At 35.3% G+C, this 27,669-nt stretch overlaps 1 protein-coding gene across 4 annotated transcripts in view; it reads right to left on the bottom strand.

Moving 5' to 3' along the window:
- aig1 (androgen-induced 1 (H. sapiens)) overlaps positions 1–26,268 on the bottom strand; it is a 42,331-nt gene extending 16,063 nt beyond the window's left edge. Inside the window, exons 1-4 of one of the 4 annotated variants that reach the window (XM_058756526.1) lie at positions 25,930–26,268; positions 21,661–21,816; positions 14,400–14,501; positions 13,988–14,111 (exon numbers count right to left, since the gene is read on the bottom strand). In XM_058756526.1, coding sequence (XP_058612509.1) covers positions 14,103–14,111; positions 14,400–14,501; positions 21,661–21,816; positions 25,930–26,070 — 408 coding nt within the window. In that variant the 5' untranslated portion in view covers positions 26,071–26,268 and the 3' untranslated portion in view covers positions 13,988–14,102. Of the gene's footprint in view, positions 1–13,987; positions 14,112–14,399; positions 14,502–14,817; positions 14,897–17,014; positions 17,142–21,660; positions 21,817–25,929 lie in introns of those variants that run through there. The other 3 variants (XM_058756525.1, XM_058756527.1, XM_058756528.1) reach the window with 3 other exon arrangements.
- Positions 26,269–27,669: the final 1,401 nt, after the last annotated feature.

The following is a 27,669-nucleotide window of genomic DNA, read 5'->3' as shown; positions in this document are numbered from 1 at the left end:
ATCTTGTTTTAAATAAATATAACCAAATTTAAAATGCATAGCGTAACAGTTTTATAATTATTAAAAAATAATTAAATAATTAACAATTAATAATGAGATTGCTATTAATGAAAATGCAGTATAAGGTGCATTATAAGGCATAATTAATGCTTTTATAATGCATTATGCATAAAGGCTTTAAGTAAAGTGTTACCAACATTTCTTCTTATTTCTTATTAATGCTGAATAACATATTTGCCACTTAATATTTTTGTGGAAGCCGTGATACTATTTTTCAGGATTCTTTGATAAATAGAAAGTTAAAAAAACAACAACATTTATTTCAAACATAAATATTGTCTTTACTATCACCTTTTGTCATTTTAATAAGCGCTTTCTGAATAAAAAAAATATAAATTTATTTTCTTTTTTAATTATATTGTTCCAAAACTTTTGAACAGTAACATACATTTTTGTTGTATTATTTTGTCTGTCTGCAGCATGAATTCTCTCTTACATTTATGTATTCAGCAGCAAATGTTTGAAAATAATTATGAATTGTTCCAAAATAATCAAATATGACCGAATCAGACTAAATAATGATGTATAAGGCAAATGAAATCAGTTTCAGAACAAATATTTAGACTTTTTTTGTCATTACTACACTCTCAGAAATAAAGGTACAAAAGCTGTCACTGGGGTGGTACCTTTTCAAAAGGTACATGTTTGTACCTAAAGGGTCCATTTTGGTACCTTAAAGGTACATATTAGTACTTAAAGTGTACATATTTGAACCTAATAGGTACACAAGTGTATTTTTTTAATTATTTCTGAGACTGTAGTCATTGCAGGGTTCATTGCTGACAAAAAAAGAATTTAGAAAATATGCCACAAAAAAAAAGGCCAACAAAAGTGTTCTTCTTGGAAATCGATAGTGATTATTATCTGTGCTAAGAAAGCATAGTTGTTCTTTTTAAAAACGCAAGACAACTATGATTAATGGGATGTCATATCAATACACATACTACAGCTTGTTTGGAGCTGTGGATAGAGTTACTTGTGAGAGATGAGCCAGTTGGTTAAAGGCCCATGATTCGGTTTGCGCTGCCGTCTTATCACAGTCCAGCTTGCCCCGACCTGTCAAAGTAGCCGAAACCTGTGGAATCCGGACAGGAGATATGCATGCTAACCGTGCAGCGGGCCGCCTGATAGCAGGCTCACAGAGGGTATAGGGTGACAGAGAGAGTGCTCCCAAGGTCGGGTGTTGGATTTCCCCGCTTAGCCTCCCAGGCTGGTTGTGACATACTCCCCACGGCTCCCAGTCAACAGGGGCTCACATGACCTCTTAGCCCTTTTCCCTTTGGCAGCTGTGAATCCCCACTAAATACCACTCCGAGCTACTCTGCAAACAGCCGCCACCACAAGGAGAGCCTGTTTAGGTCCCCGCTCAGCTGGATGGGTATCAGTAGATTTGGCCTGATGGTGCATTTTTCACCACTGAGGCGAGCTTGAATGTGACCCAGACTTGTTTTATTTTAGCTTGTGTTTGTGGGCCCCTGTCTTAATTTAACATGGCAGCTCTCTTTCTCTGACCACCAGGCTGAGAAGCTCTTGGAGTCTTGTGGTTTTGGCCAGCGTGCCTGGACTGTCTGTGGAAAATCCCCTCCAACAAAACAGCACAACTCACTCAGAGGACCCTGAACTATAAACAGGACAGGCCTTGTCAAACACTCGCAGGATCGACTCCATATCCTCCTGTTTCAGTGAAAGTGCCGCATGCACTTCAGATTGATGCCATTCGAGTGTCAAACACTCGCTCTGTGAGAGCAGAATGAATGGAGAGATGGAATGACTCAGGTGTCATTTTTCAGTGTCTTTACAATAAAATGAACAATAATCATCATTGATAATTGATATGCATAAATGATTTCTAAATGTTGTTATGTTAATAGTTAATAGGGTTATATTCAGTGTCTTAATAATAAAATAATCATCATTGATATTGATATGCAAAATCAATTTATAACTGTTTTAAAGAAATTATTAGAATTCAAATTTGATACATAATCTGAGTGCTGTTGTTATTTGTGTTGTAATAAAATGAATAATAATAATCATCATTGATAATCAATGTACAGAACCAATATGCATTTGCTTTAAAAAATAAATGGTCATTAGACTGCAAAAATATTTATTATTATTATTATTATTATAATTAATCAACATCTCAGTGTTTTTGCAATTTATGTAGTGTTGTAATAAATTCAATTATAATCATCCTTATCATCACTAATAATCAATATGCAGAAATGTTTAGCATTTTTTAAAATAAATGATCATTAGACTGCAAAAATGATGTATTATGAGTATATTATTTATTAATCTCAGTGTTATTGTTATTTATTTGGTGTCTTAATAATAAAATTAACAATAATCATCATTGATAATTGATATGCAGAAACGATTTCTAAATGTTACGTTTTAAAGAAAGTATTATTAGTAGCAGTAATCAACATAAATGGAGTGGTATTGTTATACATTCATTGTCTCAATAATAAAATAATCATCATTGATATCAATATGCAAAAACAATTTATAATCATTTTAAAGAAATTTTTATTAGAATGCAAAAATGTGTTTATATTATTTATCATCATAAGCTTAATTTAGTATTGTAATAAAATAATAATAATAATCATTACTGAAAATCAATATACTGAAACAAAATATGTATTTGTTTTAAAAAACAAATGGTCATTAGACTGCAAAAAATATGTATTATAATTAATCAACGTCGCTGTTTTTGTTATTTATGCAGTGTTGTAGTATTAAAATAAATAATTACAATCATTATCATCATTGATAATCAATATGTAGAAACAATTTGTAGTGTTATTGTCATTTATTCAATGTCCTTAATTATAATAATAATTATTAGTTATTCATAATGAATTATGTTTTTTGTTGCAATCGACTGATCATTTAGTTAAAACAGTAATTTAAAAAAATTACAAATTAACATTGGACTTTTTAATTTATGTTTTGCTGTATCTAAATTCTAAGCTACCCTAACTTTAAAACGAAGGCCTGTTATTTTTTTAAAAAGTGAGTAACTATCCAAAAAATACATTGTTACTTTGCCTAAAAATATTGTTGACACGATAACAGAACAGATAGTGAAATAGAATTAACCTATGATGAGCCCTCAAGTTTTGCAGAAGACTCCAGCGTTATGCGTGAGACTTTGTGTGTGAAGCACATGACGAGATTTCACAAGCTCATTATGCACCGCTGATCACACTTCACTGGCAGCCTGCTATAGCAAAACTGGTGTGAACACAGATGTTTCTATGCGCAAATTAAAAGCAGGGGTTACTGCTTGCTCTGCTGTCGAATACACTCCAAGAACTCTGAGCTAAGAGACGTTTTCCAGCCCCTCCGATGTGAAAACTTCCTCGCCAACTTTGTCAACAATGGGCAAGAACGCAAACTACGAAACGGCCATCTTTCACTGGGTTGAGATGGGTAAATATTTTCCCAGTTGTTAAGGATGAGCTAGCGGGCCAGCTATGCGCTCGTTTTAATGACGGGTTTGGATGCAGGAACTTCACCTAGTAACTTTTCCAGGCTCAACATGGCAACTCGATCATGAGCGCAAGCGTGACATCGTACACCGCCATACCGTGAAATATTAGCGTCTAGAAAAACGGACCTGCAATTATTGATCTTTATAAAGTAATCCCCCAGCACTTAAGAAAACCAAAGGAAATAGCTGAACAGAAAACACTTCAAAAGATTATTTTCCCGTAGAGAATCAATATCATTGAACATAGTAGTTTTTTGCCTCTTTGCACCAGTTGTTCAAGAATTTGGGTTTGTTCTGTGAAAACCCAATCTGTCTCCTGATCTTTGTGGAAAAGCACATCTGTTTCCTCTGCTCCATGTAAAAACCAGCTCAGACCACATAGAATCACACTGACTGTCAGCTGAAACCTTCCGCTTCACCCTGATGATACACACATGCACGGATGAATATTTGAAACAATTCACTGCCGATCGAAGTGTCTGCTTTTACTCAGAAAGGTCAATGTGAGGCCTCCATTGATGAATTCATAGAGACTTTATGATTTGTATTAGTGGACTTACTAGCTCATCTCAAGCCAAAAAAAGTCAAATATAAGTGCATGATATTTTTAGTTGAAGTACGATGTAGATAGCTTTAGTTCTTTGCTTCAAACAACGGAAGAAAAATTGCCAGTGGGGTGAGAAAAATAAACCTTTCCCTACCCTATAGCAAGTTTTTTTTTTCTTTCTTGTTTCAAGTATAAACCTTGCTAAAGTTAGTTCAGTTTCTCTCAAAACAATCTCATTTTGCTTCTAAAGGTTTTTTCTTGCTGTAAGCTTTTTGAAAGCATTTATTTATTCAATGTCTCAATGCAACAAAAGATAACAAATTATGAAAACAACAATAATTATTATTATTACTATTATAATTATTGCTATTATTATAAATAATATATATATTTTTTTTATTTACAATATCTTTATATTATTTTACATTATTAAATATATTTCTTATTATATTATCATAATGTATGATTTTTGTTGCCTAAAGATTGTCTACATATCAGATAAACAGTGGAAAACTGATGATCCAATCTGAAATACTTCAGGACTCTGATCCAGCAAAATCATAAACAAGAGTAGAACCATGTCACAAGTGTCCCAAAGCACTGGCGAACATTTTCAATTCACCTGCTATTTTTACAGGTCTCAATGGGATACACAAACCTGCTGACAGAGATTCAAGAATTTTTAATTTGTCACATACACAGTTATATACAGAATACAACTTGCAGTGAAATATAAACCTAGTTAGCTACTCAGACTGTTCATTAAATATATAAATATTAGATAAAGATAAAATAATAATTAAAAACTTGCAAAAACAGAGACCACTCTTCAAAATGTTTGACGCCTAGCTACCTGGAGCCCAGAATCAGACAACTTTAAGAAGAAATAAAAGCATTAGAGATATGACCAGCATCATTTAAACCATGGTTTCTAATAGGTATCTAATAAAGCAAATAACTCCATGTAGATGTGAAATCATATCACAAAACAAAATTATTATTATTAATAAATATGCATTTTTATATTACGTACACAGTAGCTGGTCAACCAACACAGTCTCATCCCAACTCGTCACATATTGACGCGTGGTCAGGACCGTTTTGGCGTCGCTTTTTGACGCTCAAGGTACCCCTTTAGCGTCACTTTTCTACGTGAAGGGTCCTCTATTGTTTTCAGTTGTTTTCTTAATTTAATGGATTGCATGCATTTGTAAAAAATATAAATAATTTTATATAATTTTTTACTTTCACTGGAGCACCTAACCCCACCCGTACCCTAAACCTACCCATCTCTGAACAATATAAAACACACACAGGCAAATCTAAGTGCAGTCACAGGTATTTATTGCAAAAAACAACCATAAATAAGCATTATAAATGCATTACAAACATGTTGTGTTGCATTCCAAGTCTTCTGAAGCCATATGATATCTTTATGCGAAGAAGAGAGCAAAACATAAGGTTTTAATCGCTGAAAATGATCCCGCTCCGCTAACGTGCTCACATCTCATTCAAAAGATACTCCCGTAGCATGATGCAATCGGTCACGGTCACGAGATACTCAAGAGCCAATGGCATTTCACAACAGCATGACACAATTGGTCACGAGACACACAAGAGCCAATTGCTAACGCAAGGCTACTTCTGGCGGCATTTTTTGAATTCGCACACAGAGACAGCACACATTAAGAGCTTTAGGGCGGACGGAGACGGCGATCTCGTCTATTCCTTTCACAAATAAATCGTTTTGCCTCGAAAGACTTGGAATATTATTAAAAAAAAAAAAATTATGACGGTAGTTGCATCTGCCTGTTGTATCTTGTGCTTTATTGACAAATGGTAGGTTTAGGGGCAGGGGTTGGGTTACGTACTCATAAATGTGTAAATAGTGTAATGTAAATAAAACCCCAACATATATGCAATAATAGCAATATTATTGCCCAATATATAATTTAATCATGACGATAAGCCTTTTGCGTCGGCATATTGACGCTAAGGGTTTCTTATTTAAAGCAACGGAGGACCCTGTGCGTCAAAAAACGATGCCAAAGGGTCCTGACCAAGCGTCAATATGTGAAGAGTTGGGATGAGACTGTGTTGGGTCAACAGGTATATGTAATTTTTTTTTTTTTTTGCAAAGCTAGATAACCACTATTTACCAAGTTCCTGAGTGTCTATGTGCACAGTTTGGTACTTTATTGGATTTTTATCTCTCTTAAAGTACATAAGAATTCATACTGCCTGGATTAAAAGAAATGGGTTTGGTGAAACTGTAGACAAACTGCCACAGACAAGGCTTTTTGACTTCTTGAGATGTTGACTATTTAGGCTTAAAAATCGGGGTATTGCACATCCAGTGTGTGGTACTATTATGTTTTTTAATAATAATTTGAATTTGTTTTTATTTTTATATTTTACATTTTCATTAAAATTTTAGTTAGCCTTAGTAATTTTGTTTTGTGTTTTTGACATATTTATTTTTTAAATATGTCTATGTAGTTCCTATGGTTTTAGTTTTAGTTAAGTATAATAACCCTCAATCCAGCTTTTTTATTTCCTTGTTAAAAAATAAAGAAACAAATCCCACACACTATTTATGCAAAAAATGTCTATATCAAAATATTTATTAACGACGTTTCGGTCGCATGACCTTCATCAGGAAAAATTCCTGATTTTCATGCGACCGAAACGTCGTTAATAAATATTTTGATATAGACATTTTTTGCATAAATAGTGTGCGGGATTTGTTTCTTTATTTTTTATTTTTTGACCTGGCTGGTCTTTGTTTCCTACGCACCTATTTATTGCCGTCAGGTGTGCAGAGGTTTTGTTAATTGAATTATTTCCTTGTTAAAAATATGCAGTACCAAAAAAAAAAGAAAAAAAAAGTGAATTAATTTGTCATTATTCATTCCTGATGTGCAGGCAGAACAATTTGTAAAGAATAATCTTAATATGTTTTTTTTTCTCCTGCCTACTTGATAAGAGGCAGTTGTGTTTTTATATTTGAACACAAATGCTGGATTCTGCTGGCAGTCTCTAGGGGAGATGATCTCTTGTTATGACAGGCTATTTTGGCTCAGAACGCCTGGCACAGCTGCAGGGATGCTCTCTGGCAAGCGTGGATACAGTGCTGGCATGATGGGGCTTTTTATTTCCCTGTGCCAAGAAGTGTGTTGGTTTGGTAGCTGCTCTTTGGCCCGTCACATGACAGGATGCTGATCTAGGCTTAATTTGTCCCTCAACACACTAATGCAGAGCACTGATCCCGGTTTAATTTGCTCTCCATCACAGCTCGCTTTAATTTAATCCATAACGCATTAGAACCTGACTATTGTAATCAGATATAATCAAATTGCATTTGCGAAAATCCAGCTTAAGATGTCAAAGCCCTTAGATGTGGTGTGTCTTTTTGGTTTTCAAACAAAACGTAACAGGTCTTTGATAAAACATCAGGATATTGTAGTTTGTTTGACTTCACTGTGCCGGGTTACTTGCAACCAACTGTCATTGCATAAGATCGTAGCACATTATGTCCTCTGTAAGTAGCTGGAGGGTTGCCAGACAAAACAACCAGATCCCTCCTGTCAATCTGGAGCTTTAGTGAGTGAAGTGGTTGCCAAGCAAAAAGATAACGCTAACACCACAGCACAATGACAGAGAAAACAAGAGCAGACGCTCCATAATGCCGCACGGCATACATGGTTAAATCACAAACGAGGGGAATTTACAGAGATGCTGCCATGTTAATAAAGGGCTTTTTTAGTGTTCTAACATGCGCTCTTGAGCAATACAGATTTTTGTATACACGGATACAGTCTATCTTTATTTGTATCTTATGGAAGCTTGTTTCCACCACCACTGAATAAAAAATAATAAAAGGTAATTGCCACTTTACATCTTATTATTCTACTCCCCCTCGCAATTCTGAGTTCATATCTCACAATTCTGACGTTCTTCTTCCAGTTCTGTGAAAAAAAATATGATTGTGAAATATAAACCCAGAATCATGAGACACAAATGCAGAATTGTAAGATGAACATGCAATTCTGAGGAAAAAAGTCAGAAATTTGAGATATAAACTCGCAATTGCAAAAAGAAAGTTTGAATTGAGATGAAATATCATAATTTCTTTTTTAATATTTTAGAAACAGAAACATGCAAAAAAAGAACTATGAGATAAAAATTCAGAATTTCGAGAAGAAAAGTCTGAAAAATGGCTGAAAAAAGCAGAATTGCAAGATGTAAACTCAGATGTAAAGATGTAAACTCAGAATTCAGAGAAAAAAAGTTCAAATTTAAGTCATAATTTTGAGATAAAAAGTTGCAATTAACTTTCATTTTTTCTTCTTTGGCAGAAACAGGCTTCAATAGTATCTAGTGGCATTTTTAAGTTAAAATAATTCATTAATAATGTATGTTCTCTTAGTTTTTATAGAAGCAATGAAAATATAGTTTCCTATTAAGTTGCACTATTTTTTAGTGTTTAGTTTGGTTTTAGTTTTTAGGCCTGCCAAAGTTAATATAATATGATATAATATAATATAATATAATATAATATAATATAATATAATATAATATAATATAATATAATATAATATAATATAATATAATATAATATAATATAATATAATATAATATAATATAATATATAATGGCTGGTATTATTTAAACATGTTTAACAGTGTAATCATATTTATGTAAAAGTTTCAATTTTATAATATACAGTATCCAAAACTAACACTGAAATAATTTATTAGTTATTTTTATTTTATTTTAGTTAGTTTTTTGTTAACAAACTGACCTCTCCCTTATGTTTACAACCGCTGACTGCACTACGCTCTCTGCAACAATACTGAGCCGCTTTGTGTTTCTCGGCCAGGCTGATATAAGATCAAAGCGTGCGTCCCCCGGCGAAGCATGAAAGAATACGCGGGTAAATGTTCTATGGAAGATGACGGTGGCACTCCACTGTGGAAAACACCACAAAAATGATGATTTATTTTGCTTCACTTTACTTCACTGCATACGAGGAATGGCAAGCCACGAGACAAAAGATTTTGCAGGGAAACCTCAACGGCCATAATGAAGGGGAGCCTTGTTTTAACATGTCATTAAAATGATTCTGCATCTTGCAGCAATCTGGGGAATTACAGTCTGAGTTTGTACGCGACCAGTACCCAAGTTGGCAATGACCACCAGATGGCAATCTGTCAACAGCCTGACGTATTTTTGCATTTATGGAGACTAATACTAATAATTCAATAATACGCTTATGAATCAGGGTCTGGGCACTGTAGATGATTACTGGCCTGCATAAATTGCAATTTCTAGTATTCAGACAGACCTTTTGGTTTGTATACTTGGCCAGTATGATAATTGATGGGTAGTTTGCATCCAGTTTATGGGTGCAGAGCCAGAATAATATTGAATTTAGGTGTATTTTATCATCATTTACTCCACTGAATTGGTTTGGACAAAAACTGTTGAATATTTTCAGTTTCTTTTCCTTTGTGTTTCACAGAAGAAAGCAAGTCATATAGAGTTTTAGAATTGCACGAGGTGTACTGTATAAATGATGACAAAATTTCATTTTGGGGGGAACTTTGCCTTCTATATACAAAATTCATTCATTTTAATTTATTTTTTAAATTTTCATTCATTTATTTAATTTTTGCTCTGTTATTGTATTTTATTTTCTATAGTTTATTTGTTTAATTTAATTTAATTTAATTTGATTGAATATTTTTTTATTACATTTTTTTAGGGCTGCCAAAGTTAATTTGTTACCTGGTATCATTTAAAAGTAAAATTTTTCAGCACAGTCTAGTATTATTGATATCTAGTTGCAATTTCATGTTAAAATAATGTATTTGTTATTTTTTATTTTATATTAGTTAGTACTGAAGTAATAAAAATGTTTTCTAGTTTCATATTTAGTTGTACCATTTGTAGTATTTAATTTTTGTTTAGGCTTCTAAAGTTAATATGCTATTTTATAAAATTTTTAAATATTATTTTATACTATTATTAAACATATCAAAATTATACCAGCTAGCACATAATATAAAGTAAAATATAAAATAAAAAACAAAACTAAACTGAATATATTAAATTTGATAAGTGCATATAAAGTGGTCACTTTATACCTTATCTAACTGTAAAGTATGCATGTACTGTATTTTGTACATGATACTTTTTTTTTTCAAGTGAAGGAAAACCTGAAAAAAAAGTCTGATATGTTCTGACATCTGGTTCTTATCCTCGCGGTATCCTAAAGAGGGTCTGGGTAATACCGTCGGTTAAGCAGAAACTAGTCTGTCTGAGGTTCCTCTGACAGTTGCAAACCCAACATGTTATTAGATGCTGAGAAAACACCACTGGAGTGCATCAGGAGCCCGGATCAGTTTAGCACAGCCACGGACGGTGACATTGATCGATTTCAGTCACATGGATGTATTTCTCCTCTCACTCGGAGGATGGATTCTTATTACTGTAAATGGTGAAACACTTATCCACACAGTCTGAACATACTGGTAGTCGCAGCAGGAGCATACAGTTAGAGACAATTTTCGGAGGAGAACACTCTTCAAATTGGGCTGTGGGCACAGCTATTTTCTACTCTAAACAACATCCCACAAATCCAGCAGAAGGAATTGTAGAGAAATGCCACAGACAGGTTGAGAGACAATTTTAAAAAGCAAAGTCTGCTTCCTCTCAGTGTGAGCTTTTCTTTACAGGCCAAAAGAACCCAGAATTGCAACTGGAATTCATTACTGACCTATAGTGCTTAGTTAAATGGGATACTTGTGTAAAATTCATTCTCTGTTGCAGCAACGGATGTTTTTGAAACTGTAAGTCGGTCATAAATATTGATTGTCTTTGAACTTACTGCATGATTAATTAGTCGAACCAAGTGCATTCAAGGTCACGCTGTGGAAAAGGAATTGCCGTGGACTGTGTTTGTTTCCCCTGAACAATTAGCAGTGTGTATAAAGGAGCGACGGAGGGTTGTTTACCACAGGTAATCAGTCATAAAAGCCCCCCTGCACAATGACCTGTATCGTTTAAAAGCTACCTGCTGAATTATATATAAGGAAAGTTAAACGCTCAGACTGGGCGTTCTACTCCAGAAAATACCTTCACGTGGGAAGTTGGCCTCTCTGGGTCTTTTGTACTTTTATTTTGAGATGTACAGCGGTGGTGTCTTTTCTAAGCAGGTGTAAGATGTTTATTTGCGGTACGCGTTTGAACATGGGGGCTGCTCAGCGGGAGGCCACTGGCATTAACATTAGAGCAGCGCAACGCTCTTCTGACAGGCCTCTCTCTGCAGCGGAGTAATTACAAAGCGGAGACGGGATTATTGTCACAGATACTTTGACGCAGGTAAACCGCCTCCCGATGATGCCATGAAAGTTTAGCAGCAGCTTCTTTAAGACTTAATGAAGTGGCTCTGTTTTGATTGTCATCGCCACATTATGAGTCCTGACAGGCTTGCCAAATATACAGCAACGGCGCTGACAGCTTCAAAACAGGGAAAATGTCCTTTCCCTTGTCACTTGGGGAAATTTTTTTTTTTGTCTTATTTCTGTTTTTTTTTTCATGTCACTTCCTGTCTGCATTTACAGAGACAAAGTTTTCAAATTCTAGTGATGTGATTAATATTTGCAAATATTTGCATGTGTCTACATATATCTAGAGAGTCCCTGAAAGTTTCAAAGGACTTTTGTAGCCATGAGCTGCATGCACCAGCAGAAATATAAATATGTCTAGTGTATTCAAATGAAATGACTTAAAAGGAGCAGTTGTCCAGTGCTGTTATAGTTTGTTGTGGCCTAATTTCTAGGGTAGCTGTGAAAAACAGCTTCTCTCTCTTTCTGTGCATTTAAGGTGTAAAGGATTCATAAATTACCTGTTATGGGTGTTTCACTGACAGGCACATGGGATAAAATAGAGATTTGACACTAATAATCAAGATCGATTATTATTTTTATTATTTTTTACGCAACAACTCAGTCATTAGGCTACAATAGAAACATAATCATATAATTATAGTCTATTTAGTTAATATTATTCATTTAAATATAATAACATTTTCATAATAATAATAATAATAATTATCATTGTTTTGTTATTATTCCAAAGTTGTTTTGCAATCTAAATGTTCTTTATTTCTTAAACAAAATGTTCCTATTTATTTTTAATATTATAATTATATTGTTATAATTTATATTAATTTATAAATTACTTTTATAGTTTCAAGAAAATTATTATTATTATTTATGGTAGTTGCTTTGCAGTCTAAACAGTCTTCATTTTAAATATATTTTTTCATAGCTATTTTTTATATTATAATTTTATTGTTATAATTTATGTTAATAAATTCATTTTATAGTTTAAAATATTATTATTTCTGTTTATACTAAGTTGCTTTGCAGTCTAAATGGTCTTCATTTTTAAAATGTATTTATTTTTAATATTATAATTTCTTTGGTATAATTGTAGTTAATAAATTAATTCAACAATTTTCAAGAAAATTATTATTATTAATGCAAAGTTGCTTTGCAGTCTAAATTGCAAAACAATTTTTAATTTTTTTCTTCTTAATTTTTTTTAGATATATATTTGTTTTTGTTTGAATATCTGTAGACATATCTGTCACGTTGATAATCTCTGGTATAAATGCTCAGACTCGACTTTGTGCCTAACAGTAACAAGGCTTAGTCACTGTTTCTTTGTCAGAGCAGCCAGTGAACAGAAGACAGTTGCCATAGCAGCATGGGTAAACAAACAAATGTGGTACCATGGAATGCTTCAAAATATTTACAATGGAGTAACCCCTTTCAGTCACAGGCGGGATAATCTGGAACTTTCTGCATAGCACAAATTGTTCTCAGCTGGAAGGTAGTTCTCTCCCGTGGGTCAGTACTCGGCAGCACAACTGTATTTAGATCACAAGACCTCTGTTCCTTCACTGGCTGCAGAAAATCATTGTCAAAAGCAGGAAAGAGCACTTTCTTCATTGAAAACATTGAACTATGGTTGATCGACCAAATTTAGATTTTGACCAGCCTATAGTATGAATTTGGGGTTGAACATTTTTGATCTTGCCATCCTTGCAATGCATGGTTTTTTATCATTTGCATTTTTAAATTTTTTATTTTTTTTTATACCTGTGAACAGAACAAACTCTCGACTGATTTTTGGGTCACCGACCACCAAAATCATTAGGGAAATATGAATAAATGAAATGTACATTTTTAGCACATGCCTAAAACCAAACCTAAAAATAATGTACAGTCTAATGTGTATTAATGACAAATGTTGAAAGGTTTAAAAACCCTGCAGAAAATCCAATTGCATGTGATTTCATAATGCCACTGCACATTAAAGATAGAGACAATTTCTGATTAGGCTCAAAGGTTACATTCATGTTGATTAATAACCTAGACATGTTTCCCTAGCAACCGCTACGTGTGTTGTCATTGGCCCCGGGCTATACCCAAGTCAACTGAATACATCCTGTGATTAGCGACGACTGAGACATCCAACCACGTTTCCAGTAATAGCCTCATTCTGAGTTGCATTTCCTATCAATCTATCAGAAGCCTCTAGGTCCCAAAACCTCTTTCGTCAAGGCCACTTGAGCAGATTAAAGAAGGATTCAATATGGAAGCATTTAGGTTATTAAATATCTCTTGTAGAGACTCTTCTAGACTAATTGCAGTGAAGTCTTTTCAGTTCTGAAGATACATTAATGCTGCATTCGTGACACTTTGTTGAAGTAAACATTCTTGTTGTCTGTTGCCAACAGAGTCACTTTTGCAATTTTGCTACTGGGATAACACACTGGCTAAAAATGCTGTCACACTTACCATCACATTCACCTGTCAAAAAAACAAGACCTGCCACTTGGACCCCACCTTGAAGCTTTTGTTCCACCTGATTGTAATGAACGTTTGCACAACGGCTAGCATTTCACATCTGACGTCAATGTGGCTTAAGAAAAAAGAACAAAATGTGCTTTTACTTTTGCACCTGCCTGAGAGTGATCTATCTATCTATCTATCAATCAATCAATCTATCTATCTATCTATCTATCTATCTATCTATCTATCTATCTATCTATCTATCTATCTATCTATCTATCTATCTATCTATCATTGTAGACTTATAATACCATTGTTCATTTAGAAAGACATTTGTAATGTCAGTGATTTGAAACTGGCAAACATATTTTACAGTCTTGTAGTTTCTAGAAAGAAAATAAAGCAATTTTCTACTCACCATGCCATGGTTTAGCCACTGAGGTATAAAGTTGTCCAGGAGTCTTGGATATACCAAATCTCTGTCATACACGTAAAGCGTCCAGAACATAGTCACCACAAACTGCAAACCAAAAACAAAGAAAATACTTGAATCATTCTGTCAGCATATTTAAAATTGTATAAGATTTAATTTTTATTTTTATAGTAACTTTTTTAAAGTAATTCCTTAATTCTGAAATGTGTAGAATATGCGTGGTATGCGTTATTTACATTTTGTTTATTTTTATTATAAATAAAATGTGTATATCCACACCTGTGACTCAACTGTTTTCTGCTTTCAATGTTTTTTTGTTTTTTAAATAATGCCGCAAATACAAGGGGCATATTATATGACACCATTTTCAACTAAAAACTGAAAACTTTTTCATATGTCTTACCTACAAAGTTGCAAATATTGACAGAAATTCAGTGTCCCCAACTAAGCAAGCCAAAGGCAACAGGGGCAATAAACCGGTGACAGAAATGGAGAAAAAAAAACCTTGGGAGAAACAAGGCATATTACGTGTTCAGTCCACAGGTATGTGTGCAGCAGGGTTGCCAGGTTTTCACAACAAAACCCGCCCAATTGCTATTCAAAAAAATTCACATTTCAGGGACTAAATATTGTTTTTGGGGTCGCATCAACCCACGGACATGAAAAACAATGAATTTTCCGCTGGACAACCGCAGATTTGGCAACACTGGTGTGCAGGCAAGTTGTGTTTTTAAAAAAAGTCATATCGCCAACTACTGGCCTGGCATGCACTATACAGCATTCATGGATCCATGTAAACGAGGATTGTTTTGACAATGTAGTCATCTGCACTCAAAACTTTTTAGTTTTTGGTACACTGTTGTCATGTACAGTACAGCAAAATCTCTATACCATTGAAGCACTTCTACTGTCACATGGCCAATACTAAACGTTTCTGTTCGTGAACATGCTTAAAGGACATTTCTGTGATTATTCTTCAGCTTTATGGCTAAAACCCAACAATGCTAAATCTTTTTCCCATGATTATATGATTCAGCACAGAACAAGCATTAGAATAGTAAATGATTCTTGTATCAGGTGCTAGCCACCTCAATTATGGACTTTTCTGAAACTGAAACTTCATTTTATCTTCAGAGACTTCATAACTTTTTAAGACTTCTCACTCCCTGCCATGACTTAAAATTGAGCCCATTCCTCACCCCCAGATTCCCAGCAGGTCTTCGGGCAGACTGCCTCATGCCGGCACATCTCATTATGCCGAAAAGTCTTACTTGTCTAATATCCTCTTTGATTCCCTCATCTACACGACGCAATCTCTGCGCAAAACCACGACAAGCACTAAAACCATGAGCCATGAGCACAGTGAACCAACACACAGAGCTCATATTTTCATATCAGCATACCATAATTAATCCCTAAGAGCTGACTTCTTTTTTCTTGCTTTTATCCAACACTTACTTGGAGCTACAGATGCCTTCTGTGAAAAAGGACAGTGTTAAGATGATGAAGACATCGCACACGCTGTTAAAAACAGGCACGTTGGTGTGGAGCATGCAGGCCTCGTGAAAGAGCGTTTGAAGTCCCAGGCTCTCCGAGGAGGAATTTCACTTCCCTTGCTGTAATCCTGAACTGCTCAAACGTATTTGCATTAATGGGCCTCATTTATGGGCGTGACAGATTTCTGTTTGGTTTGGGTGTCTCCGATTATTTTGCAGGATTCTTGTTTCCAGTAAGAGTTTGGATGATGGTCGCCGTACCCAAATAAACGGGCAGCACTAATGAGGATAGTCCTTGTGAAAGGGAACTGTTGTGCTTTTGAAGCATATTTCAAGTAAACGTCGGGCTTCATCTTGAAAGCGCAAGTTAAATAAGTTCATTGCTGGACAGGTGGTTTATTTGGATTTGCCCATTCTCATTGGGCACTGTGGATAAACCACATAACAAGCTCTAAACCTTCTCTATTATCCAGCCAAGCTAGCTGGAGGCTCCATCCCTAGGCCTGACATACTGTTTCCACCTTATTTTAACATAAGAGTGGATGTGGCCATTTGTAACGTAACTTGAATGTGCAAGCCTTCCAGTGTCATCAACCTCCAGTTATTTTAGCTGTACAAAAACTGTCTATTATGCAGCTTAGCTTTAAGCTTTAATGATACATTTTAATGTATTATCGTAATCATAAACGCATACAAATAGCTTTAGTTTTAGTTATTTACCTATAGCAAGCAACTAATGAATCAGAAGTCACATTCACAGAAAACAGCTTACGTCTGCGTTGCAAAATGATGTGGATAGACTAAGTTCGTTCATCCAAAAATAAATATGTCACGGTCCTACTCGCCCTGCTCCGAGCGGGTTTCAAACCGTGGTCTCCGGCGTGGGAGGCGGGCCCTCTAACAAGGAGGCTAAAGGCCACGGCCCCTAGCGTCAGTCGCTAGAGCGCCACTTGAGATCGGGGAGTGAGGTTTTACCTGCACAGCACTTACCCACTGGCCTCTGCTACAAATATATACTATAAATTTACTCACCCTCAGGCTATTCAAGTTTGTTTCTTCATCTGAACAAATTTGGAGAAGTTTAGTATTGCATTACTTGCTCACCAATGGATCCTCAGCAGTGAATGGGTGCCATCAGAAGTCCAAACAGCTGATAAAAACATCACAATAATCCACAAGTAATCAACACAACTCCAGTCCATCAGTTAACGTCTTGGGAAGTGAAAAGCTGTATGTTTGTAAGAAACAAATCCAAAAATGTTTTTTTTTCTTTCTTTCAACAAACTTAAATCTCAACTAAGAGTTGGGATTGAGTCCTCTCTCCATAATATTGCTTTCTTCAGTGAAAAAGTGGTCTTGTCTGAATAGGACAGAAATGCGCACAGATCAGGCACCAAGTGAAAACAGTCCAAACTGTTCTAAACAAATATGCTGATGTATTTTGATATGAGAGAACAACAGGGGATGGACTTTTTCACTGGAGGAAGTGGTGTTATGGTTTATGGCCAGAAGCAATGGTTTAAAGTTAATTAAAGATGGCTTCAATGATGGATTTGTTTATTATAAACATGCAGTGTTTTGCTCTACAAGATGTGAATTGATGGACTGGAGTTGTGTGGATTACTTGTGGATTATCGTTATGTTTTTATCAGCTGTTTGGACTCTCATTCTGACGGCACCCATTCACTGCAGAGGATCCATTGGTAAGCAAGTGACGTAATGCTAAATTTCTCCAAATCTGTTCCTTCATCTACAGGTGCTGGTCATATAATTAGAATATCATCAAAAAGTTGATTTATTTCACTAATTCCATTTAAAAAGTGAAACTTGTATATTATATTCATTCATTACACACAGACTGATATATTTCAAATGTTTATTTCTTTTAATTTTGATGATTAGAGCTTACAGCTCATGAAAGTCAAAAGTCAGTATCTCAAAATATTAGAATATTTACATTTGAGTTTGAATAAATGACCATCCCTTCAGTATAAATTCTGGGTATCTCTTGTTCTTTGAAACCACAATAATGGGGAAGACTGCTGACTTGGCAATGATCCAGAAGACGAACATTGACACCCTCCACAAAGAAGGTAAGTCACAGAAAGTCATTACTGAAAGGTGTGGCTGTTTACAGAGTGCTGTATCAAAGCATATTAAATGCAAAGTTGACTGGAAGGAAGAATTTGGGTAGGAAAAGGTGCACAAGCAACAGGGATGACCGCAAGCTTGAGAATACAGTCAAGCAAAGCCGATTCAAACACTTGGGAGAGCTTCACAAGGAGAGAACTGAAGCTGGAGTCAGTGCATCAAGAGTCACCACGCTCAGACGTCTTCAGGAAAAGGGCTACCAAGCCACTTCTGAACCAGAGACAACGTCAGAAGCATCTTAACTGGGCTGTGGAGAAAAAGAACTGGACTGTTGCTCAGTGGTCCAAAGTCCTCTTTTCAGATGAAAGTAAATTTTACATTTCATTTGGAAATCAAGGTCCCAGAGTCTGAAGGAAGAGTGGAGGCACAGAATCCATGTTGCTTGAAGTCCAGTGTGAAGTTTCCACAGTCAGTGATGATTTGGGCTGCCATGTCATCTGCTGGTGTTGGTCCACTGTGTTTTCTGATGTCCACATTCAACGCAGCCATCTACCAGGAAATTTTAGAGCACTTCATGCTTCCTTCTGTTGACAAGCTTTATGGAGATGCTGATTTCATTTTCCAGCAGGACTTGGCACCTGCCCACACTGCCAAAGGTACCAAAAGCTGGTTCAATGACCATAGTGTTACTGTGCTTGATTGGCCAGCAAACTCGCCTGACCTGAACCCCGTAGAGAATCTATGGGGTATTGTCAAGAGGAAGATGAGAGACACCAGACCCAACAATGCAGATGAGCTGAAGGCCACTATCAGAGCAACCTGAGCTCTCATAACACCTGAGCAGTGCCACAGACTGATCGACTCCATGCCACACCGGAGTGAATTTTGCGGTGAATTTTGGAGTTGAATTTTCAGCAGAGTTTTATTTTTTGTGAACTATTCCTTTAAGCAGATGGCACAATTGGTCCCATTGTATCATTGAGTCTACAATGCAGAAGAGTGAATACAGCGAGACACATACAGTTTACCACTAATAGGTGCCAGGAAATGACCTGGGCTTAAGGCTAACAAAGTATGCATATCACTCAAACACAGCAGAGCCCGTTTCCCAATATTAACGTCAGCACTAATGATGCTCATTGTGATGGCTGTAAGCTGAGCCTCATGCCCAGCTCTTAGACTGAGGGCCAGGGCCAAGTCAAGCATCTATTTTGGGTTTGTATCATGGCTGTCTGGCTGCTAAGTTTTTTACAAGCTAACAAGGAAGCCTCCTCTGTCTGCCATCTCGTTAAGTCCCGCTGGGAATCTGCAACCTACAAATACCCACAGAATGATGCAATGGTCATAGCTGTAAAAAAAAAAAAAAAGTATCTTTATGTATATTTTATATTTAAAAATGCAATACTGTATTTAATATTTATTTATTGTTATTCATTTTTGTTTTATGTTTTGCAGAATTTCCCCCCAAAAAATGTGAAAAAAACATTCAGTCTAGTCCTAGTTATCAGATACAATGGCCAAAAGTTTAACGTAATTAAGATTTTATAAACGTTTTTGAAAGTACTCTCTCATGCTCACCAATGCTGCATTTTCTCATATCAATAATAGATTAAACACATAAATATTTCAAAATATTATTACAATCTAAAATACCTGTTTTCTTTTTAAAATATATCTTAAAATATAATTCATTCATTGATGGAAAAGATGATTTTTTTTGTGTCTTCAGTGTCACATGATCCTTCAGAATTCATTCTAATATCCATCACAGGAATAATTTGATCAAATAAATGCAGCCTTTGTGAGCATTAAAAAAAAAAACTCATATTCTAATCTTTTGACCTGTAGTGTATTTGCACACTATAGAATTAATTTTGTATTTTTATACTTTGCTTTATTTATTAATTAGCCATTTTAGCCATATTAGCCATTTATTATTAGTGATTCCTTGCAATGTAAGTGGAATGCCTTCCATTAAAATGAAATGAGCAGAGTCAATTTTCTTTCCACTTAAAGTTTGTCACTTTGACACTGTCATTTGACATCTTAAACTCCCTACTAACATTGTGCCATGCAATATTAAAAGCTCTTTAGCCAGCCAGAGTCAAAGCAAGACATTTGTGATCAAAATTTAAATATTTTCCATGCAATTATCTGATGGTCATCACGGAGACACACACACTCACACAAAACAGAAACAACATAGTGTTTCCTTCTTCACTTCACAGGACAGGATTTTATTGCATAGATGGTTTTGTGGCAGTGCCAGATAAATGACTGGGCATTTGCAAAACAAATAGGCTCTACATTTAAGACAATGCGTATTGGTGTCTGTAGTCCCCTTATGCAAAGCATCATGTGTGGATGTGGCCAGATATAGCAGTATATGCTAAGAGAATACAGATGCTGTCTGACCGGACCTGCAGGCTCATGCCTTTCCATTAGTTCACCTATTGTACCTTATTAAAGAATCAGATGATTCAATGTTTTGATGGTTTAAATACAGATCTAAAGGGACCTAGTGTCTATTCTGCCCTACAAAGACAAGACACAGTAACCTTTTGAACTGGATTGCACATTAAATAAAAAAAAAAGTGACAGTAAATACATTTATAATGTTACAAAAAGATTTCTATTTTTTAAAAAAAAAGCCTCATGGTTTCCAAAAAAATATTAAGCAGCACAACTGTTTTTGACATTGATAATAATAATAAGTGTTTTTTGAGAGGTAGGCTAAATCAGTATATTAGAGTAATTTCTGAAGAATCATGTGACATTTTGCTTAAAATATATTCAAATAGAAAACAGTTATTTATAGTGTAATAATTTCACAATATTACTGTATTTTGATCAAATAAATTCAGCCTTTACTCAAACTTTAAAAATATACTGTACACTACTGATAGATGTCCACAAATGTATGAAACTGCAAAGTTGCAAAAATATTAAACCATTGGTCAGGCATCTGCAGCAAGCTGTATTTTACCTTTGGCACCCCCTACAAATGTGCTCTATACATAACCCTCCTTTCTTAGATCCACTGAATGATTGCTTGAAACAAGTTTTGAATAGTTGCCTCTGTTTTTCTGTGGTTTCAGACATCTTACTGTCAATGACGTGTGGGAGGGGACGGCAGCTTCAGACAAAGTATTGCATTCATGTTCCGTTACTGTACTGTTTTTTTTTCTTTCCCACACATTAACAATGGAACTTGATGGCTCAGAGAGTTTATGGTAGGTTCACACACTTTAAACTTACTGCACCGTAAGTCACCGCCAGCAGCCAATGAACTTTTGCTGATTTTCCGTATCCAAAAAAAATGCAATGTTTGCATACTTATACAAAAGCTGAAACTTTTCTAAGCTTTAGTTTGAACGCTAGATTTATTTGCACAGTAATAATTTGGATCACTTCACTATTTCACTTTAAAAATTGGCCATATTGGCGTTTTTATTCAATTTCAACCCAATTTTCAATGTTGATTTAAAGCATTGATTTTATCTGAACATCAACATATCCTCATTGAGCCAGCACCACTGCTTTACAGTCTCCAGATGTAGATCCAACTAACAAAAATAAAGATTATTTTTGTAGATCTCAGTCAGTTCAGACAGTGTACATATGCAAAACACGAAATCTGATTGGTGGTTTATACATACCGCACCAACAGGAAAGGCCAGAACAGCCATCATCCAGTCTCGTAAGCTAATCAGCTTCCTCAACTGTCTCTCTTGCTCCATACTGGCACTGCCTTTTGTCAAAAGGCTTGAGAGGTCAGTCAGGACACACACTCCAAAGAACACCGCCTGAATAACCTGACATGGGGAATCATAATATACTGGTTAGGAAAAGGTAGTATACCCTGAAGAAATGGGTCACATGTCCCATCAGATTTGTAAATGCAACTTCTAAGAATAAAACGATATAAAATAACATGAAAATATGCCTTATGAAAATTAACCAAAAAACATGGTTACTATAGTTAAACCATGGTAAACACAAATTAAATATGCTACACTAACCATAGTTTAACCATTATTTGTAGTAAAACTGTGGTTATAGGCTATTTGTAATAAAAACGCCCAAAAAAACATGGTTAGCCTACTGTACATTTACTATAGTAAAATCATTGTTAATTTTTGTTAGGGATTGTGTATAATAATATGAAATAAATGTTTTAATAGATTATGACATTTACATCACAAAATATCAGGGAGTGATATTTATTTGGTTGTGATGTGAAAGAGGGTTATTTTAGAGCCCCATCATGATCAGACCTGGGTTGTGGTGCAGCGGGACGGGACTAATGACAGGCCATTACAGGGTAAGTAGTATAGCCTATCTGGAGTTCAAAGAACCAAAGACTTAAACTACTTCAGTCTGTGTGCATTGAATTTATTTAATACACGAGTTTCACAGTTTGAGTTGAATTACTGAAATAAATGAACTTTTCCACGTCATTCTAATTTATTGAGATGCACCTGTAAATATGAATATTAAGCTTGATATGTTTCGTACGTCGTATATCCATAACTACTGTCGGTGTTCTGATATGTGCTACCTTCGTCTGTTTATTCGGCAGTATATACATTTTCAGATCGTTTTTTTTTTTTACTTATTAGAGGTATAGAACGCCACACAGCAACTTTTCGGCATTGCACTAAGCAAAAATCAATCGAAATCATAACAAAAAGTAAAGATCAAGCACTTAACAAGGTCTCGAATGGTTTGTTTTCCCCCACGGCATAAACGGATATGACGTTTTTGTGGGCGTTCCCAGCAATGCCGACCAAGTCTATTATTATAATGTTTTATCAGCTGTTTGGACTCTCATTCTGACGGCACCCATTCACTGCAGATAATCCACTGGTGAGCAAGTGATGTAATGCAAAATTTCTGATGAAGAAACAAACTCATCTACATCTCGGATGGCCTAAGGGTAAATTTTTTTTTATTGTATTTTTTTGTTAAATATTCCTTTAAGCCCTAACTGAAAAGAGCAGGCAAAACTGACTGAGATGTAGCTTGGTCCATTTTTGTTATAAATAAATAAATGATTGAAAATTTCAATGTGTGTGTGTTTTCTTTTTTTTTTTTTGGAAGGCCTCTCATTGACATGTAAATCAAAGCTGTCTTATAAAAGGAACACAAGGGGAAGTTGAAGGAAAACTTGATGAAAGCCATGCATTCATCTTTGGTTGTCTCAAAATAGAATATGAGTATTTCTAAGCTCCATCATTTTCCAAGAGCAAACAAACTCACATCACAGGAAACAGAACAATATACAGATACAGTTGACAAGCTTTAAAATGTTACAATGCATGACAGGCTGCAAGAAAACTGCCATTGGAATAATTTAATACACAACCTTTCCTCCATAACCTATTTCTCGTCTTAAGCTAATATGTCTTTTTTTTAGCCCATTTTCCATTAGTGAACATTCGTGATGAGAGTGTTAGGAGATTGCTTTGACATTAATTTAAGATGGAAAGACATTATGGAATTATGAGGGTTTCTTTATTATATCTCCTCCACAGATATCCAACATGCAAAAAAGTCTCCCATTAATGCACTCTTTAATATTTCATTCCTCATTATCTTTCTGCTCCTAAATTTGTTTCCTGGTGTCTGAAGACAGGAGAAGCCCTGCTAAGGCTTCATATAAATGTTCGATTAGTCCAAAACCAATCTTTTATTGGAAAAGTCTTAAATCCCTATTACCAGCCGCCTAAATGATTTATTTTTCTTACTCTACCCTCACTACTGCTTTTGATCTTTGCTTTAGCTGAGCTAAAAATGGACGTTCATCCTTTTTTCATATCATTTGAGAGTTAAAAAACAGCCATGGTGCAAGGACATGAAGCCAATAGAGGCATAAAATCATTTATTAGCTATACAAAGTCTTATTTTGTGCTTATAAACAACCACAAGGATTCCTGGACTGAGACTCAAGTCTCCATGAAATCTAGTGAATTGCTTGTTTGAGGCTGAGAATAATAATAATTGAGCTAAGGAACCTCAGTTCTTATCAAACGACAGACTGCTACAGTATACTGCAGAAACAGTGGCTTGCAAGACAGTCTTAGAAAATTAAGACAACATTTAGCATTCATGATAAAATGAATGTCATAAAACAATGTGCAGTTGTATTATTTCAGACACTATGCATTCAAATGCATCATTTCAGACTGTGAACAGACTTTTTCCAACTCTTGCAACATAGCAACTGCTCTCACAAAAATATAGGCTGCCTTTCATCACAGTAATGATACACTCAGGAAACCTGTGCATCTGTGCTAATTAAACTCTGCTAATTAATCCACGGGTATCTCATTCTCAGATCACTGAAAGCTTTCGGCCACACTTGACCAGGCACTTTATGTATGACACTGAGAGATCAGCTCTATGCCAGGCTCCTCGAGTGTCCTATTGTGAGAATGGAAAGCCAAATCTGAACCCCTGTATTTAATAATTAATGAAGCCTGATGAAAACATAAATGGCTAAAATCACAGTTAACACAATGGTAGTTACTTAGAGTGTTAATAAATGCAACAATGCTACAGTGGAGTAGATCAGTTGTGGATAGTATTTGATCAAGTATTTGATCCAGACGTACTTGCATTTCTTGTGCCAAGATCTGCCTCTCTGAACGTGACGTGTTTATCGTCTGTTCTAATATTAGTTTCACACAGCCTCATCATCCAGGTTCATTATAGCAACGCTACGAGTGTTGGGTGTCAGAGGTCTTTAAATGCTGTCATAATTAATCATTATACTATTCCACAAAGCAGCGCAAACAATAAATCACTTACATATCTCTTTATGGTTGTAGGTGAAAGTGGGTCTAGTTTTTCTGTGCTTATGGACAATGAAAGAGTTTATGAATAAACCTATAACTATCATCACTGTGTTTTTTTAGGTTTTACCAAAACTATTAAAATAACCATTTTTGAATGAAAGTTTGGGGTACGACTATTTTAGCAGATATAGTAACATTTCTTATTTCTTCCATGAATAGATTTATTTGAAACAGTAATATCTTGTAACTTTATAAATGTCTTCACTGTCACTTTGTTCGATTTAATGCATCCTTGCAGATAAACAAAAAAATCTTACTGATAACTTTTGCACAATATGTTAATTGTGGTGCAGAGACTAGAGTGCGCTACAATTTCAAATAAGTACTAAGGATTCTGAGAAAACATCTTAAGTGTTATGAAACCGCATAAGGTTTGAAAAGGCTTCATCCACAATAATCCGAACACATCTGCACAGAAAATATCTGTACATGAGATTATTCCCAAACAAGAATGAAAAAAAAAAAAAAAAAAGAGCAAACAGTGCACTGGAACAGATGTGTAAATGTGAAGTGTAACAAAACAACTTTTATTGCTATTAAAAATCACTGTTCGAAAAAGGGGGAGAAAATGGGCTGTTTATGTGGAAAACATGAGTCACTGGCTCACAGACTGTCATAACAGTCAATGCGTATGTGCGTGCGTGCAGTTGCTGGAGCCTAATGTGACCTGCATTTACACGAACAGACTGGTCCCTTATGGTGCCAGAACAAAAGAAAAGGATGCTTCAGTTTATATATAAAAACTGTAAATGCACCCTTAATTTGTCCTCCTATGAACTGCTCATAATTCAGCACAAGCCTTCAGAAGAAGATTCATTATTAATGAGGAGGTGAGATATGAAAAGCATGACATCATCATTAGAGATTTAAAAAGTCATTACGTCATGTGATTAACGTTTAATGCTCAGTAAATATGACGTAAGACTATTTGTGTTGGCGTTTGGACTCCTTTTTGCAGGAACCTGCATATTTCAGCATAAAACAGGGGCCTGTCTATTTAATGCATTATGGAGATCTCATATAAATATAACATCAGGCAATGCATGGGAACGATGCACATGCACTTACCAAATCTATGAACGTAAGAAACTTCCAGCTACCGCCGTATGTTTGATGCGCGGGCATGTCTATGGCTTTGTAATTGCAGAGGATGGAAAAATAAGAGAGGAGTATCGCTACTCTGAGGATCTGTGATGGGATGAGCGCCATTTTCCTTCCCCCGTCGTATTTCCGTCTCAGGAAATATCCTGTTGACAGAGGGATGCTGTTGTGCGGTGGGGAGGAGGAGACGTTGGTGGAGGCTGCGGATGTGCGCGAGAGGTTGTTGCTATAGTAACAAGCATCGCTGCCTGTGCGGAGCAGCTCGTGTGTCGCTGTTCTTTGTGTCCGCGCATGCTCATTGTGTCGAGACGCTGATCCGCAGCAGTCCTGAGTTTTGGGGATTTGTTTTGTTTGTTCTTTTCGCTTGTCTCTCACTAGAGTAATCTTTTTCTGGATTTGTTTACTGTCCTAATATAGCACAAAATGTTTAGATGAAACATCTAGTCTCTATTGTAGGTCATTGTGTTGTCACACTTTGTAGTCTGTTTACTGTTTATCATCAGAGAAGGCAGTTTGTGTATGTTTATATACCAAAAAAAAAGTTACAAAAATGATTGCAATTTCCTTGGCTGTGGAAAAAAAGATGCAGTTAATTTCCCAGCTAACAAAAATATGTTCTTAGATCGTTTTGCTAACATTCCCATTTAAAGGAAGGTTCAGTTCTCTGAATGTTCAAATGTACAGTTTTCTGTCTAATGTTTTTTTTTTTTTTAATCCAATGCTTATATATATATATATATATATATATATATATATATATATATATATATATATGTGTGTGCACTTGTGAGTAACGATGCTGAGAATTCAGCTTTGCTTCACAGGATTAAATTTAATTTTAAACTGCAATAATATTTAACACAATTAAAGTATTTTTTTTCTGTATTTTGATCAAATAAATGCAGCCTTAATGAGCATAAGAAATGTCTTTAAAAAAACATTAAAAATCTTATCCCAAATTTTTGGCACTGTATATATACATGCTTAAATATGTGTGTGTGTGTGTGCGTGTTTATTGTTAATGGTTTCTTGTTTTTATTCCTTGTTTTTATTGTTGTGATTTTTTTTTAATGACTATTTTACTTCTTTTCATGTAAAGCACTTTGAATTACGAGTGTGTATGAAATGTGCTATATAAATAAATTTACCTTGCCTTGCCTTGTGTGTGTGTGTGTACAATACATACAGGTGCTGGTCATATAATTAGAATATCATCAAAAAGTTGATTTATTTCACTAATTCCATTCAAAAAGTGAAACTTTTATATTATATTCATTCATTACACACAGACTGATATATTTCAAATGTTTATTTCTTTTAATTTTGATGATTACAGCTTACAGCTCATGAAAGTCAAAAATCAGTATCTCAAAATATTAGAATATTACTTAAGACCAATACAAAGAAAGGATTTTTAGAAATCTTGGCCAACTGAAAAGTATGAAAATGAAAAGTATGAGCATGTACAGCACTCAATACTTAGTTGGGGCTCCTTTTGCCTGAATTACTGCAGCAATGCGGCGTGGCATGGAGTCGATCAGTCTGTGGCACTGCTCAGGTGTTATGAGAGCCCAGGTTGCTCTGATAGTGGCCTTCAGCTCATCTGCATTGTTGGGTCTCGTATCTCTCATCTTCCTCTTGACAATACCCCATAGATTCTCTACGGGGTTCAGGTCAGGCGAGTTTGCTGCCAATCAAGCACAGTAA

This window comes from Onychostoma macrolepis, chromosome 20 (genome assembly GCF_012432095.1).
Source record: "Onychostoma macrolepis isolate SWU-2019 chromosome 20, ASM1243209v1, whole genome shotgun sequence".
Lineage (NCBI taxonomy): Eukaryota > Metazoa > Chordata > Actinopteri > Cypriniformes > Cyprinidae > Onychostoma > Onychostoma macrolepis.
The sequence above is the reverse complement of the archived record's forward strand: the minus strand, read 5'-3'. Positions and strand labels throughout refer to the sequence as shown.